Source organism: Nicotiana tabacum, chromosome 2 (assembly GCF_000715075.1).
Source record: "Nicotiana tabacum cultivar K326 chromosome 2, ASM71507v2, whole genome shotgun sequence".
NCBI lineage: Eukaryota > Viridiplantae > Streptophyta > Magnoliopsida > Solanales > Solanaceae > Nicotiana > Nicotiana tabacum.
In genome coordinates, this window is record NC_134081.1 from 28,955,822 (window position 1) to 28,969,756 (window position 13,935).

The 13,935-nt window shown below is 41.2% G+C and overlaps 1 protein-coding gene across 1 annotated transcript; it reads left to right on the top strand.

The window, feature by feature from the left end:
• Positions 1–5,419: 5,419 nt before the first annotated feature.
• LOC107794961 (chlorophyll synthase, chloroplastic) lies at positions 5,420–12,617 on the top strand. The gene is made up of 15 exons (XM_016617519.2): positions 5,420–5,644; positions 5,764–5,805; positions 5,952–6,040; positions 8,779–8,866; positions 9,422–9,507; positions 9,598–9,684; positions 9,781–9,846; positions 9,922–10,005; positions 10,095–10,156; positions 10,595–10,670; positions 10,756–10,818; positions 10,905–10,986; positions 11,621–11,697; positions 12,023–12,070; positions 12,191–12,617. The coding sequence occupies exons 1-15, from the start codon at positions 5,536–5,538 to the stop codon at positions 12,251–12,253; spliced, it is 1,122 nt and encodes a 373-aa protein (XP_016473005.1). The 5' UTR covers positions 5,420–5,535; the 3' UTR covers positions 12,254–12,617.
• Positions 12,618–13,935: the final 1,318 nt, after the last annotated feature.

A 13,935-nucleotide genomic window follows, 5' to 3' on the forward strand; every position in this document is an offset into this window, starting at 1 on the left:
GGAACATAAAGTCGGTTCCCTTTCACCTTCAGGAACCCATCTTCGGTGTAGAACTGGCGAGTCTTGCCCTATCCTACCAAATCAACCAAATACTGTGCAGCAGGATCCTTGATGAGTAGATCCTGTATCTGGTCTTTTATTGTGGTGGTTACTTCGCTTCCCTTTAGGGCGGCGAGAACACACATCGATGCTAGATCAGCTCTCCGACTGAGTGCATCAGCAACATGATTGGTCTTTCCACTTCGGTACTCCAGGTTGAAGTGAAATTCCGCTAGGAGTTCCTGCCACCTAGCCTGTCGTCCATTCAGCTTTGGCTGGGTCATGAAATGGCTAACGGCTGTATTGTCTGTCTTGACCACGAATGGGGCTCCCAGTAGATAATGCCTCCAAAGGCGTAAGCAATGAACGACAGCCAATAATTCTTTCTCATGGGCGGCATAGCGTCGCTCTGCATCCTTCAGTTTCCAGCTCTCGTACGCTACGGGATGCCCTTCTTGTAGCAATACTCCACCAAGTGCATAGTCGGAGGCATCCGTTTGCACTTCGAATGGCTTGGCCAAGTCAGGGAGGGCCAAGACTGGGCTACTGGACATAGCCATCTTCAATGCGTCGAAGGCCTTTGCCCGCTTGGGGCCCCAATCCCACGGGGTGGCCTTCTTGAGAAGTTCTGTCAGCGGCACTGCAATGAGGGAGTAACTTTTCACAAACCGCCGATAGAAGTTGCATAGGCCAAGGAACGACCTCAAGGCATGTATATCCTTAGGAGGCGGCCATTCTGTAATGGCCTGAATCTTCTGCTGGTCCATCTTGATCCTCCCTTCCTCGATGACATGTCCGAGGAAGTCAATTTGTTTCTGAGCAAAGGAGCACTTGGATAGCTTCGCATATAGTTCGTGCTCCCGCAATCGGGCTAGGACCTTCCGCAAATGCTCCAGGTGTTCTTCTAGTGTCTGGCTATATACCACAATGTCATCCAAATAAACCACGACGAATTCGTCAATGTATTCTCGGAAGACTTGGTTCATCAAGGTGCAAAATGTGGCTGGCGCGTTAGTCAAGCCAAAGGGCATAACCAGGAAGTCGTACGACCCATATCTTGTCACACAGGTCGTCTTGTGCTCATCACCATCGGCAATCCGAACTTGCCAATAACCTGTCCTCAGGTCTATTTTGGTGAATACCGTCGCACCACCCAGTCTATCAAACAAGTCTGCCATTAGCGGAATAGGGTACTTGTTTTTCACGGTGATTTTGTTTAGAGCCCGGTAATCCACGCAGAGTCGCAAACTACCATCATGTTTCTTTTGGAATAGCACAGGGGACCCGTATGGGGACTTAGAGGGCACAATGATCCCTGTGTCTAGCATTTCCGTCAATTGTCTCCGAAGCTCGGCGAGTTCGGGTTGTGACATTCTGTATGGCGCCCGGGCAGGTGGCTTCGCACCCGGCACCAACTCAATCTCATGGTCCACAGTTCGCCTAGGCGGAAGACGCTTTGGCATGTCTTGTGGCATGATGTCTTCAAATTCCAGAAGTAACTCCTTCACGGGTGCAGGAATGGGACCCGAGGAGCGTTCTATATCTTCCATGCAGAGGGTAGCCAGGAACGTGGGTTCATGTCTTTTTACCCCCTTCTTCAACTGCAAGGCCGAGATGTTCTCGGCTGCCATCTTCATGGGAATGCACGGAATAATGCAGGGCTTGGCCCCATTTGCCCCCATCATCAGCAGCATGTCTGCATACGGTGCGGGCATGGTATTGGTCTGTCTCAGGAATTCCAACCCCACGATTAACTCAAAGTCATCTATGATCACTACGCGCAGGTTGAACTTTCCTTCATAAGGGCCAAGCTTCACTGGTACTTCTTTGGCTATTCCACCCACTGGTTGAGGTGGTGAGTTGATAGCCTTCACACGACCTTTGCCCTTTCCTACGACTAGTCCAAGACGCTCCACCTGAGTCGAGGCTAAGTAGTTGTGGGTGGCACCTGTGTCTATCATTGCCCGAATGGGCTTGCCATTTACCTTCATGTCAACGAACATTAGGGTCCTCTCTTGATGAGGAGGAGTCCTCAAATTCGCCTTCTTATTTCCTTTCCTGGCAATTGGACAGGGGTCCTTCTTCTTGCGGATACCGGCACTGGTACCCGCTAAGGGCTCAGAAATGGAGCCAACAATTGCATTGAATGCACCTACTGGCTCGGTCTGGTCCGCATCATCGGCGTCGTCATCCGTCCCATCCTCAAAAGCTTGATGGGCATTCATCTGTGCATGTGGACATTCATTATTCCAATGTGGTCCGCCGCAATGGCGACATCCTGAGGGGGGCTTCCTCCCCCGATCATTGTTGTTAGATGCAGCACTAGTACTGCCGGAAGAGGGAGTCTTGGATTTGGGTGCACTCCGGTCTCCTCCACTTCTGCTAGGGCCACTAGTGTTTGGTTGGCCCCCTTTGTATCCTCCTCGGACAGGCTGTTGAGGCCTATCCTTCCGGGCTTCCACTTGGTAATCCCCAAGGCACTCTGCTGCTTGGATTGCCTTAGGCAACGTGTCTACCCTTTGTCTCTGCAACTCCATCCGGGCATAAGGTTTCAACCCTTCCAGGAAGGTGAAGAGTTTGTCTTTGTCCCCCATGTCCCGGATGTTCAGCATGAGCGCGGAGAATTCCCGCACGTAATCTCGCACTGATTTGGTCTGGCGGAGCTCCCGCAACTTTCTCCTGGCATTGTACTCAACATTTCGGGGAAGAACTGTAGGCGTATGGCTGCCTTCAGTTCCGCCCATGTGTCGAGGGCATCTTCACCTGCCTTGATGGCTTCGTACTTCACCCGCCACCAGAGTTTGGCATCACCCTGAAGATACATGGCAGCAGTTGCTACCTTCTTAGCTTCTTCCAGGCTTCCCACGGCATCGAAGTATTGCTCGATGTCGAAAATGAAATTTTCCACTTCTTTGGCATTCCGAGCTCCACTGTATGGCTTTGGCTCAGGAATTTTCAGCTTTTGTGCCATAGGGGCGAGGTTCACACCACCCCCAAATTGGTTTCCGCCTCCTCGAAGTAGGCCTTGTAAAGCAGCATTGACAACATTGAGCTGGCCTGTCAAGTTGTCAATGGTTTGTTGCATGGCAGTCACCCTGTCTGCCTCTTGTTCCCTGTTGGCTAAATCCTCGGCACGCTCCTGCTGGAGGACCTCAAATTTACCAAAAATTTCAGCTGCCTCTGTGGCTGCTGTTTGCCGGTCTCCTTCAGAGTCGCGGCTGATGTTTTCTATGTCAACTTCGGCCTGGATGAGTCTGCGGTCCAGGTCGTCCAACCTTTGCACTAGGCTGGTTTTTAGATCGGGCACCATTTCCACGATGGGCCGTAATGCGTCAACTGTTCCCTCAAGGGTCGCGATGCGATCCCCATAATTCACCATGGTCAGAAATGGTGGTAATTGCAATGTGATCCCTCGTCCGATGTCGAGCCTAGGCTCTGATACCAACTGTTACGCGGCGCCTTCCTGAAGTTCCTTGGAAGGGCGACGTAAGGCTAGGCAACCGATGTCAGTACGGTTGCTGTCCGCCAACTGAGGTCCCCTCCGTACGCTAGACTAGATTGTCAGTGCCGTACGGGAAAACCAATGTCATGAGCAATTGAAAGAGAGCAGAAAAGAGAATTGAGAATGAAAGAAAGCTTGATTGCATTGAATGAAAGCTATTACAGAAAACAAGACGGTGTCGGGGGGAGAGACACCAGTACAGAGAATTGTTTGCTTGCTTGAAAGTTTTGATTGCTTGGTCCCCCTTAATAATGCTTAAAAAAATAAACCAAAGTTACATGACTAGACCTATGAAAGCTGGAAAATCACACTTAAAGAAAATGCAGCAAAACTACTCTATATTTACAATGAAAAGGACTTAGTCTTCTACAAAGCAGCAGCAAGTCCGTTGGCAGCAACTTTGTCTTTAGCATCAGGGTCTGCGCGCGCGGCATTGTCTGCGCGCGCGGCGCTGTCGGCTTTTGCCTGTGGCTGGGCGCTGGCGATGGCTATCGGTGGGGCGACAGAGGCACATGCGCGCTTGTCACTTGGAGCTGCCGAGACCACGGGGCCGACCGTGGCGACGGGCGTTGGGAGGCTGGCCAGGACGCCACGGGGCGCGTCCAAGGGATCATGGGGCATGGCTGGAAAGCCGCCCATGACAAAATGCATGAAGTCTAAATTATCTTCAGAAATAAAATTTGCTTCAGCATTTTTCTCAGTCTTCTTCAGGGAGGCTTGATACAGCTCAACCAGGTGCTTTGGCGTATGACATGTACGTGACCAGTACCCTTTTCCTCCACATCTATAGCATGCATTTTCTGCGTTTGCTGCTTGCACCGCTTCATACTTTTGTTCCTTCCTTTTCCATTGCTGGTGGTGAGGATGGTTCTTTGGTGCATTATTATTACCATGATTAGTGTTTCTTCCCCGACCACGGCCATGACCACGACTGGGGCCACGTCCTCTTCCACGCTTAGCTTGATGGAAGTTCGTCTCATTCACTTCAAGGAATGGACAAGAACTAGTAGATCGGCTTTCATGGTTTTTCATGAATAGCCCATTGTGTTGCTTGACTACAAGAAGATGTGAGATAAGTTCAGAATACTTTTTGAATCCCATCTCTTGAGTCCAATCATATCGTGCCTGTGGAAGAACGACCATATTCAGATGGTCATATCTATCTTTCAAATTATCCCCCAGTATGACTGGATCTTTAACAGTAAGATATTCCATTTTCAGGCCCTTATCAAGGTGATGACGTAGGAATATCATTGCTTTGACACGATCTTGATTTGATGCCTGATTTTTGTCCTTGATGGTGTCTGCCAGACCCATCGTATCAAGATGAATTTCGACATCAAGCGCCCAAGACATGTAGCTTTTGCCCGATATATCCAGGGCTACTAATTCAAGTTTAGAAAGATTTGATATTATTTAGAAAAAGAAAGTTCGTACCTGTGATACTTTTAAAGTATTTGCTAGAGATGGCAGAGTCTCGTGCTGATAACATGTTATAAAATAAAAACTGTAAAATAAATAAACCGAAGACAAGTATAGAAATAGATTGATATATTATTCAAACTTCAAACTTATGTACATAATGAACTGAAAACTCCTCTATTTATAGAAGAAAGGAAGCAGCTGCGAGGCTTTTCACGAAGCAGCTGCAAGGCTTTTCTTTAGCTGCTTGTAAGGTATCTGCATGAGGTGCTTGCAACCTGCCTGTTTAATAAGAAGGTGCTGCAAATTATTTCATTGAACTGCTTGCAACCTGCATGCATCAACTGCTTGTAGATAAACTTCAACAGAGTACTAAATGGATAATCTATAGCGGAGTAATAAATGGACATACACAATATAATTATTTTTATAACAAAAAAGAGAAACATTAGAGACACCTATAAATTGTTTTTAACGGATTAAACTAAAGACAAAAGTTATCACAAAGAGCAAAAGCTACTGCAGCTCACATCTCCTTCCACTTCCACTTCCATTGAGCTTAACCATTTGCAATGGCTTCTCTCCTCAACTCTGTGCCCTCTATTAAACTATCCAATTTTAGCAACAACAACCCACTTCGCTCTTCACAAATTTCATCCCCCTTTTGCCTCTCACTCTCCAGTAATCTCATTCATAAACTCCTTCATTTCTTTAACCTTCATATATAATATAACTTCAATTTATCTATCTATTATTCATTTGTTATGGATTAAAGTTTGTTACCTTTGAACCTTTTTTAGGAAGAAGGCTTGTTGTAAGAGCAACAGAGACTGATAAAGAAGGTGAAGTTCTAAAGAGTATTTTACTTTCTTGATTCTTGTGGAGCTAACTATTGTGTATTTTATTTTGGTGATTTTATATTTCATTCCTAAGTGTTGATTGAAACAAATAAAGATATGGGTTTTTAGTTTTGAAATTTGTATGGCAGTTAAAGCACAAGCACCAGATAAGGCACCGGCTGCAGGTGGTTCAAGCATAAATCAGATTCTTGGAATTAAAGGAGCCAAGCAAGAAACGGTGTGATATTTATCTTATTATTCAGCAAATGGGTTTATTTCTTTTAATTTATCATTAGTCCTTACCTATATTTACTTTGAATTATAATAACAAGAAGGTTTGTTCTGTTAGTTGTTCAGCTAAATGGGTAATAAAAATCTGATTTTTGTTCATAGTACGCAATGGCGAAGCCAAGGTTTTCACTAATGGGATTCAAAATATGAGGAAGTAAAAAGCACTAAGAGGCCGGGGGATTCAACATATTATATATATACGTAAGAGAAAAAATTGACCTATCTATACAGTGATATTTTCCGGCGAAGGGGTGTCAAAAATTGACTCCCCTTGGATAAGGGTAGCTCCACCCCTGAACTGGTACTTCTCGGTCTACATTATACCTGCGAGGGACACCTGACATTTCAATTCAAAGAACTGATTTTTATGCTGTATTGAGACTGTGACTAAGTCTCCATGACTCCACCTATGGTTGCTCGTTTTGAAACTATATGGAGTATGAGAGGTAAGAGTGTAGAACATTTATTGATAGATTAAACATGAATGTTAAATTGTTTTATCAAAATCAAAACCAATCTGGTCTCGTCTGATTATATTGGAAGCAGGTCCTACTGAGATGAAAGTGGTTGGTGCTCTAGTCCCAATCTTTGAGTAACCATTTTTGAGAACAGTTGCTCTGGATAGGAGACATTTTTGGGGAATCAGTCAATTATTTAGGATATAAACCTGTATAATACTTCCAGTTAAGCCAGAATGAGGATGAGGTGAACTGAGATTACATGGGGTTGTGGTGCCCAAGTGCAAGCAATTCAGATAGCTAAGCTCAATATTATAGAAGCATACCATGATAGATGAAGATGCCCTACATAGAATTAAGATAGCATAGCGAAATGGAGGAGTGTTACGAGAATGTTATGCAACGTGAAGAATCTGACAAAGTGGAAGGTAAGTTCTTCTATAGAACAGCTATAAGACCACCAATGTTATATAGTAGTGAATGTTGGGCTTCTATATCTTAGGCCGCCTAACATATCTAAAAATGAGTGTCACAGATATGCAGATTTTAAGAAGAATGTGTGTCCCTTAAGTGTTGGACAAGATTAGAATTGATCACATCCGGCATAAGGTGTAAGTAGCACACTTAGAGGATCTGAAATAAGAATTGTCTAAGAAGAAAAGAAAAGAAAAGTGAGAGGTCTTGCGAAAAAGTTTGGTCATGTCCTACATAGATGTCCATATTCTCTTGTATGTAGGCACAATAGATTGTTGAAATTTGAAAGTACTAACATGGGACAAAGTAGAGCTGAAATCGCATGGAGGAAAGTTGTTTTGAAAGACCATAAATCATTCAAAATCAATGCAGATTTAGTTGAGATATAAATTAAAGGAGGTGATGCCGACTAGTTGGAATTAAGGTTTATTTACTATTATATTATGTTGTTTCACTTGCATTAAGTTTGTAACTTTCCAATAAGTCTTTTTGGTCTGGTTAAAGGCTTGTATATCATTTTAGAGATAAGGATGAGACTTGAAAACCTGTAGTTTCAATAAATCCTGAATATCCCTGGAAGATAAATTATTTATAAGCATTAGTATTGGAAAAATTTGGGCCCACATAGTCAAATGGTTATAGGGGCTTCATAAACGACCCAACTTTATTTGGGATTAAGGTGCACTTGATTGATATAAATGCCTGTTTTGCCCATTGGCGGATGCAACATAGAGTTACCGGGTTTAACTGAACCCAATACTTTCGGCGCGGAGCATAAAGTTATGTGTAAAAATTAGTAAAATTATAATAAATAGTAAATATGAACCCATAGCTTTAAAAATATAATGGGTTCAATGCTAAAAACTTTAAATGTTAAACTCATAAAATTAAAATCCTAAATCCATCTTTGGTTATCCCCAATATCCTTGTCCATTTTTATACTCAAGAAAGTCGTAAACATAAATCTGCCTGCGGAAGACTGAGGACAGGTGAATAACTCATAAGACGCATCTTGGACAAATCATCCCCTCTCATATTGAGCCATGATCATGCTGGAAACTCTTGTTTGTAACACAGGAAGCCTATGTCAGATAAATGCCAGGTCTTTCTTTGGGAAGGGTTGGAAGAATTCACTACCCAACCACTTAAGTTAAAAATACCTGGTAGATGTGTAACAACAACAACAACAATAACAACCCAGTATAATCCTACTAGTGAGGTCTGGGGAGGGTAGTGTGTACGCAGACCTTACCCCTACCATGGGGTAGAGAGGCTGTTTCCAATAGACCCTCGGCTCCCTCCCTCCAAGAACTCCCCACCTTGCTCTTGAGGTGACTCGAACTCACAACCTCTTGGTTAGAAGTGGAGGGTGCTCACCACTAGAGCAACCCACTCTTGTCCAAAGCTGGTAGATGTGTAAAGTATGTATAATTCATGTATAATATGTGTGTAGCAGTATATAATCAATGTATACTCTATGTATACCGAGATAGAAAATGTAAACAATGAATTCTACCGGCTATTTGTGTAAAGATCCACTCGTGCTTACCCTGGAAACCCTTTGATATTTCTGCATGATGTCATAAACCATGAAGACCACCTTAGAACTTCCTTCTAGAGTCTAATTTTTCTGTTGGATGATTAAAGAGGGACAAGAAAGAAAAAGCAGAGAAAAGAGGGATGCAACGAGTATGTATATCCAACAAAGACAAATTAATTCAAAATTTACTCTTCTCTATTTGTTTCTTTACAGGACAAGTGGAAGATTCGGGTTCAACTTACAAAGCCTGTTACTTGGCCTCCACTTGTGTGGGGTGTGGTCTGTGGAGCTGCTGCTTCTGGTACTACTAGGCACATATTCTTAAAGCTCAATTGCTAGAGACATGTCCAAGGAGTATTTAAATGTCGCCTTCAATCTTTGGCCCTAGATACTTCCAATTTCTGTGTTCATATCCTGTTTGTGTCATTCAATTTTAACTTCCCAAAAATTAAAGGAATGCAGGCAAAGCATTTATTTGTTTCATGAACACTTGATATTCATATAAACTTTGCCACAGGTGTACATTGTCATCAGTCTGTGTAAACAATATGAGATTATGAACCCATCATCCCAGTTGCAAAAAAGGAATATTACCTTGTGGTATAGCCTATTAGTAAAAGTATATCATGTTTTGACTTGGTGCTGAAATGCAAATAATACTAGGTCTGCCATGATAGTTAGCTGTCAATTTAAATTGAATTTGGAAAATTTTGTACTTCATATTCTATTTGTAGATCGCTTTTGCAAATGAAGCTGTTTTTCAATAAAAACTTCTATTCAAAGAGTTTTAATTAAACAATATGTATTTAGTGGGCTCTCTGCATTTATCTAATACATTTCGGAAACCTTGTCATAGGGAACTTCCACTGGACTCCAGAGGATGTAGCCAAATCGGTTGTTTGTATGTTAATGTCTGGTCCATTTCTAACTGGCTATACTCAGGTACTTCTCTCGCGAGTGCAAGTTAGTGCTTTTCAAGATTGAATATCTACTTTAGAAATCCTGGGAAGTGACTTTTTGCTTTATGTTTAGACTATTAATGATTGGTATGATAGAGAGATTGACGCTATTAATGAACCTTACCGTCCAATTCCTTCAGGCGCAATATCCGAACAAGAGGTATGTCTTGTTTGAGATTGTCTAAAGATATGTGTGAAAAGTTAAAACCAATTCCACATATCCTATATATTCTCATCAAAATATCATTGATACCAGGTCATTAATCAAATATGGGTGCTTCTTCTTGGAGGTCTGGGATTAGCTGGTATTTTAGATGTGTGGGTAAGTTTTTAAAGCTGCTTATTAGCTAGTTATTTATTTGAAAAAGTCTCGATTCCTTGATTGTTGTTCTTATAGGCAGGGCATAACTTTCCAACAATATTTTACCTTGCTCTTGGTGGATCCTTGCTTTCCTACATCTACTCAGCTCCACCACTGAAGGTAAAATCGTTATCTTTGACAATCCTCTGAACAAGCTTTTTGTACAATATCGAAATGGGAATAGCTCTGATATAAAAATTAATGTGCAGCTCAAACAGAATGGATGGATTGGAAATTTTGCTCTCGGAGCAAGTTATATCAGCTTGCCTTGGTATATATCGAACTGTCTACTATTCTGCAACTTGTCGAGATTTATTTTCAAAAATCGAAAGAACCAGGCTGAAGTGGAAAAGTTTTAACATATTACCTCCGCAATAATAACCTGGCTTTATAAAAAAATACTGTATATAATAACCTGGCCTTCTCTTCGCCAGTCATGCACTGATGATTAGGTGATGCTACCAGTCATGAATTGATGATCATATTGAAAATTAACCTAGTTGATCAGGCATCATTTGCTGGGGGACTTGGTGGCGGAGTTTGATTCTCATTTGTGTAGTCCCACAGATGGGGGATTATCAATGATAGAAATTACCTTGTGCAGCAAAGGGCTTTTACAAATGTATTGCTTTAGCATTTTGGTTTGTGCTTAGGAGTGCAGAGATTTTTACTTACAGTAACGCAGAATCCTTTCAATTTCTTGATGTAGGTGGGCTGGTCAAGCTTTGTTCGGGACCCTTACACCTGACATAATTGTCCTAACACTCTTGTATAGCGTTGCCGGTGTAAGAGTCTGCAAAAGAACTTCTTATTTTAATTTTCCATCACATGCTTCAGTAGTTATCTTACCTTTTCTCTATTATTTTGCAGCTGGGCATAGCCATTGTAAATGATTTCAAAAGCATTGAAGGAGACAGAGCTATGGGGCTTCAGGTATATACTCCGCACAATTTAAGTTCTCAGACATGACTGTGCATGTTTATGACTGTTCTAACTCTCTTACGCCACTACATTTGTAGTCACTGCCAGTAGCTTTTGGGTCTGAAGCCGCTAAATGGATTTGTGTTGGTGCCATCGACATAACTCAGATATCAGTGGCAGGTGATCACTGTTCTTGTTTAATAAACAAATATCAGATCTATATACGTTATTATGTTAACAAGTGACAAGCTTTTGACCTATAAAATTTGGGCCTCCTACTGCTGTGTATCTTCATTGAAGTTATACCATTATATCAATATAAAGGATCAACTGAAGCAAGAATGAATATTGGGAGATGAAGGTTTTAGCCTTATCCAATGGTGATTGTTAACAATCTAATGATTAGTAACCACAGTTATTGATGTGCATGGTAGACACTATTAGCGGTCTCCTCGACTTGAGCACTATATGAAAACCAAGAGATACTTTATTTTCTTCTACCTTAGAGAGGCTACTTGTCAATAGTTTTGATTGTCCGGAACTCTCTCTTTGAAATTTTGAACAGCAGACTTATTTCCAAAATTATTGCTTGAAACCAAAGCTGAATAGGGGGGCTACTTAAGTGGTCAAGGTCCAGTCTCAAACCTAGAGCATCTAAGATCATCTAAAGGTAGTTGAGGCCAAATTAAGCTTCATTATGCGAAAAGATCAGGGCTATCATTTTAGAGGACGACTTTTCTGAATGTAAACTGTTACGTGGGCAAATTTAAGCCTTAAACGATCTTGTAACTGCATTATGACTTGTTTGTTGCAGGGTACCTTTTAGGCGCTGGCAAACCCTATTATGCTTTAGCACTTCTAGGCTTAATTGCTCCACAAGTATTCTTCCAGGTAAGTGTTATCCTTATACGATTAGCATTATCCTTGTAACCAAATACTGGCCCCACACATCTAATAACTGAAAAAGTACAACTTTTATGCACCGGCAGTGTAATGAATTTCTTACACTATCAGATTACGTAAGAAATAGTTCCAGGCAACTTCTTATGATTAGTTACCTTAAAGATGAGGAAAATGACCTGCAACAATAGGTGAACATACACTGAAAATGTAAGTTGACAGTGTGATAAAGTCCGTAGCTTAATTGGAAAAGGAGTCTGCTTCTATACTCTGCATGGCAAAAGTAATCTAACATGCGATTTTTTTTGCTCTGCAGTTCAAGTATTTCCTCAAAGACCCTGTAAAGTACGATGTTAAGTATCAGGTACCTTCACTTCCCTTTCTACTAAAACCTAAACATCGTAAAGGTGAAATATTGGAAAAAAATAGTAGATCTCATAATTTGGCTGTTCTCAAACCCAAACCAATGTTGTCATTTCATCAGGCTAGTGCACAGCCATTTCTTATACTTGGTCTTCTGGTTACTGCTTTGGCAACTAGCCACTGATATTCGAGTGGTGCTTTCACGATATTGAGGAGACGCCTTGTCCAAGGAAAGAATCTAAGAATGAGACCAAGAGGAAGCTGCTAAGAGCGAACATGCAAATTAAAGCTCTCTATTCAACAACTCCTGTTACTTCTCCCAAGTGTCAACTTCCAAGTGTAGAATGTAGATTAGTATCCTCTCCTCTGCTGCTGGTGCTGGTGCTTCTTCAGGGGCTATAAATTGTTTAAAATCTTTCAATGTAATGCTGGTTTATGCAAATTTTGGATGGTTTTAACTGTTTTTTTTGAAATGTATTTAGACTAGTTTTTGAAGTGGATTGTTGTATGAAACATCAATTTGAAGTGATCATAAGAATTCTGCAACATACGAGGAAGGGTATCTTTACTGAATTAAGAACCTTTTCCGATAGTCCCCACCCACATTTTTAGAGCTAGGTCATTCTATGAATTTACGTCTAGAAATTCCAAAATATTCTCTTTAGCCAACACTAGATATATAATCACGTTTTCTGTGACATATGTTCAAGTGGCTATCCATAGTTCTTCTTTTGGGTTGGATTAATTTGAGATATTTTATTTTGTATATGGACGTATTTGAAAGTTGACGTTTAAAACACTGCTTTAATCCTGCAGATAAATGATCAATCAAGAGTTGCATAAAGAAGAGAGCAGATAGGCGCCCTAGGGCCTTTATAGCTGACGAGTTCAGAATGCACACTTAAATTATGCTCGCTAATCAAATATAGTATAGTATAATATCGTATCCATAGAGATTAGATTTAAACAGTATTCTCGTAATTTCTGGCTTGATTGCTATCCAAGATGATCAACAATTGAGATTTATATGATTTCTAACTAAAATTAACTAAGGTCTAAAGCTATTGGCTAATGACAATTGAAACAAGGATAAGCAAGGAAGTTATGGGTGGAAGAAAATAGGGGTTGATAGGATTGGTGCAAGATGATTGGTTGGGATCTAACTCTAGATAATTCACTTCTAATGTTCAAGTGAGTCTCTCGAATTCACTCAATTATTAGTTCAAACGTTCAGCAAAAACTCCTTTCTCGATTAAGTCTTAACCTCACGAGATGAACCAATTTAAGCATGTGAAGATATGCAAGAATGCGTAGTGGATTGGTCTTTAGGAAAACCTCTTTCGATTATTCTCCTAACTAGGTTTAATCAATGATTCAACTAGCCTCTTTCGATTACTTAGAAGAATTAATGAACTCAACCAACAATATAATGCAAGGATATCACAAGTTATGCTTCTCTCGATTACATGAACAAGTAAATATAGATGCAACAGTTAAATCATTCAAAAATGCTTCAATACATAAAACTAGAGTTATAATCCACAAACAATCATCAATACACCAAATCCATCAAACCTTAAAAGGAACTACTCCATAGATATGGAGAAATTCATCACAAATAAAGTTAAAGTATAGGAAAACATAAATTCAATCCAAACTCGTGTCTTGAGTGAGGAAGGAATGATGAAATCCTTGTGCTCGTGTTCTTCCAACTCCTCCTTAGCTTCCTTAGGTCGAATATGTGTCAAAAGTCCAGAAAATAATATTTTTGCATGTATTTATACCAAGTAGGGTCGGCCCCCAGACGAAATCACCTTTTCCCAGCCGAAATAGGACATTCACTATGTAAAATTTGCACAGGCGCGC

Coding starts and splice junctions, on each gene's coding strand:
- LOC107794961 (XM_016617519.2), top strand. CDS start 5,536: ATGGCTTCTCTCCTCAACTCTGTGCCCTCTATTAAACTATCCAATTTT. Junction 10,006..10,094: donor ACTCAGCTCCACCACTGAAG/GTAAAATCGTTA, acceptor ATTAATGTGCAG/CTCAAACAGAATGGATGGAT. Junction 11,698..12,022: donor CTCCACAAGTATTCTTCCAG/GTAAGTGTTATC, acceptor TTTGCTCTGCAG/TTCAAGTATTTCCTCAAAGA.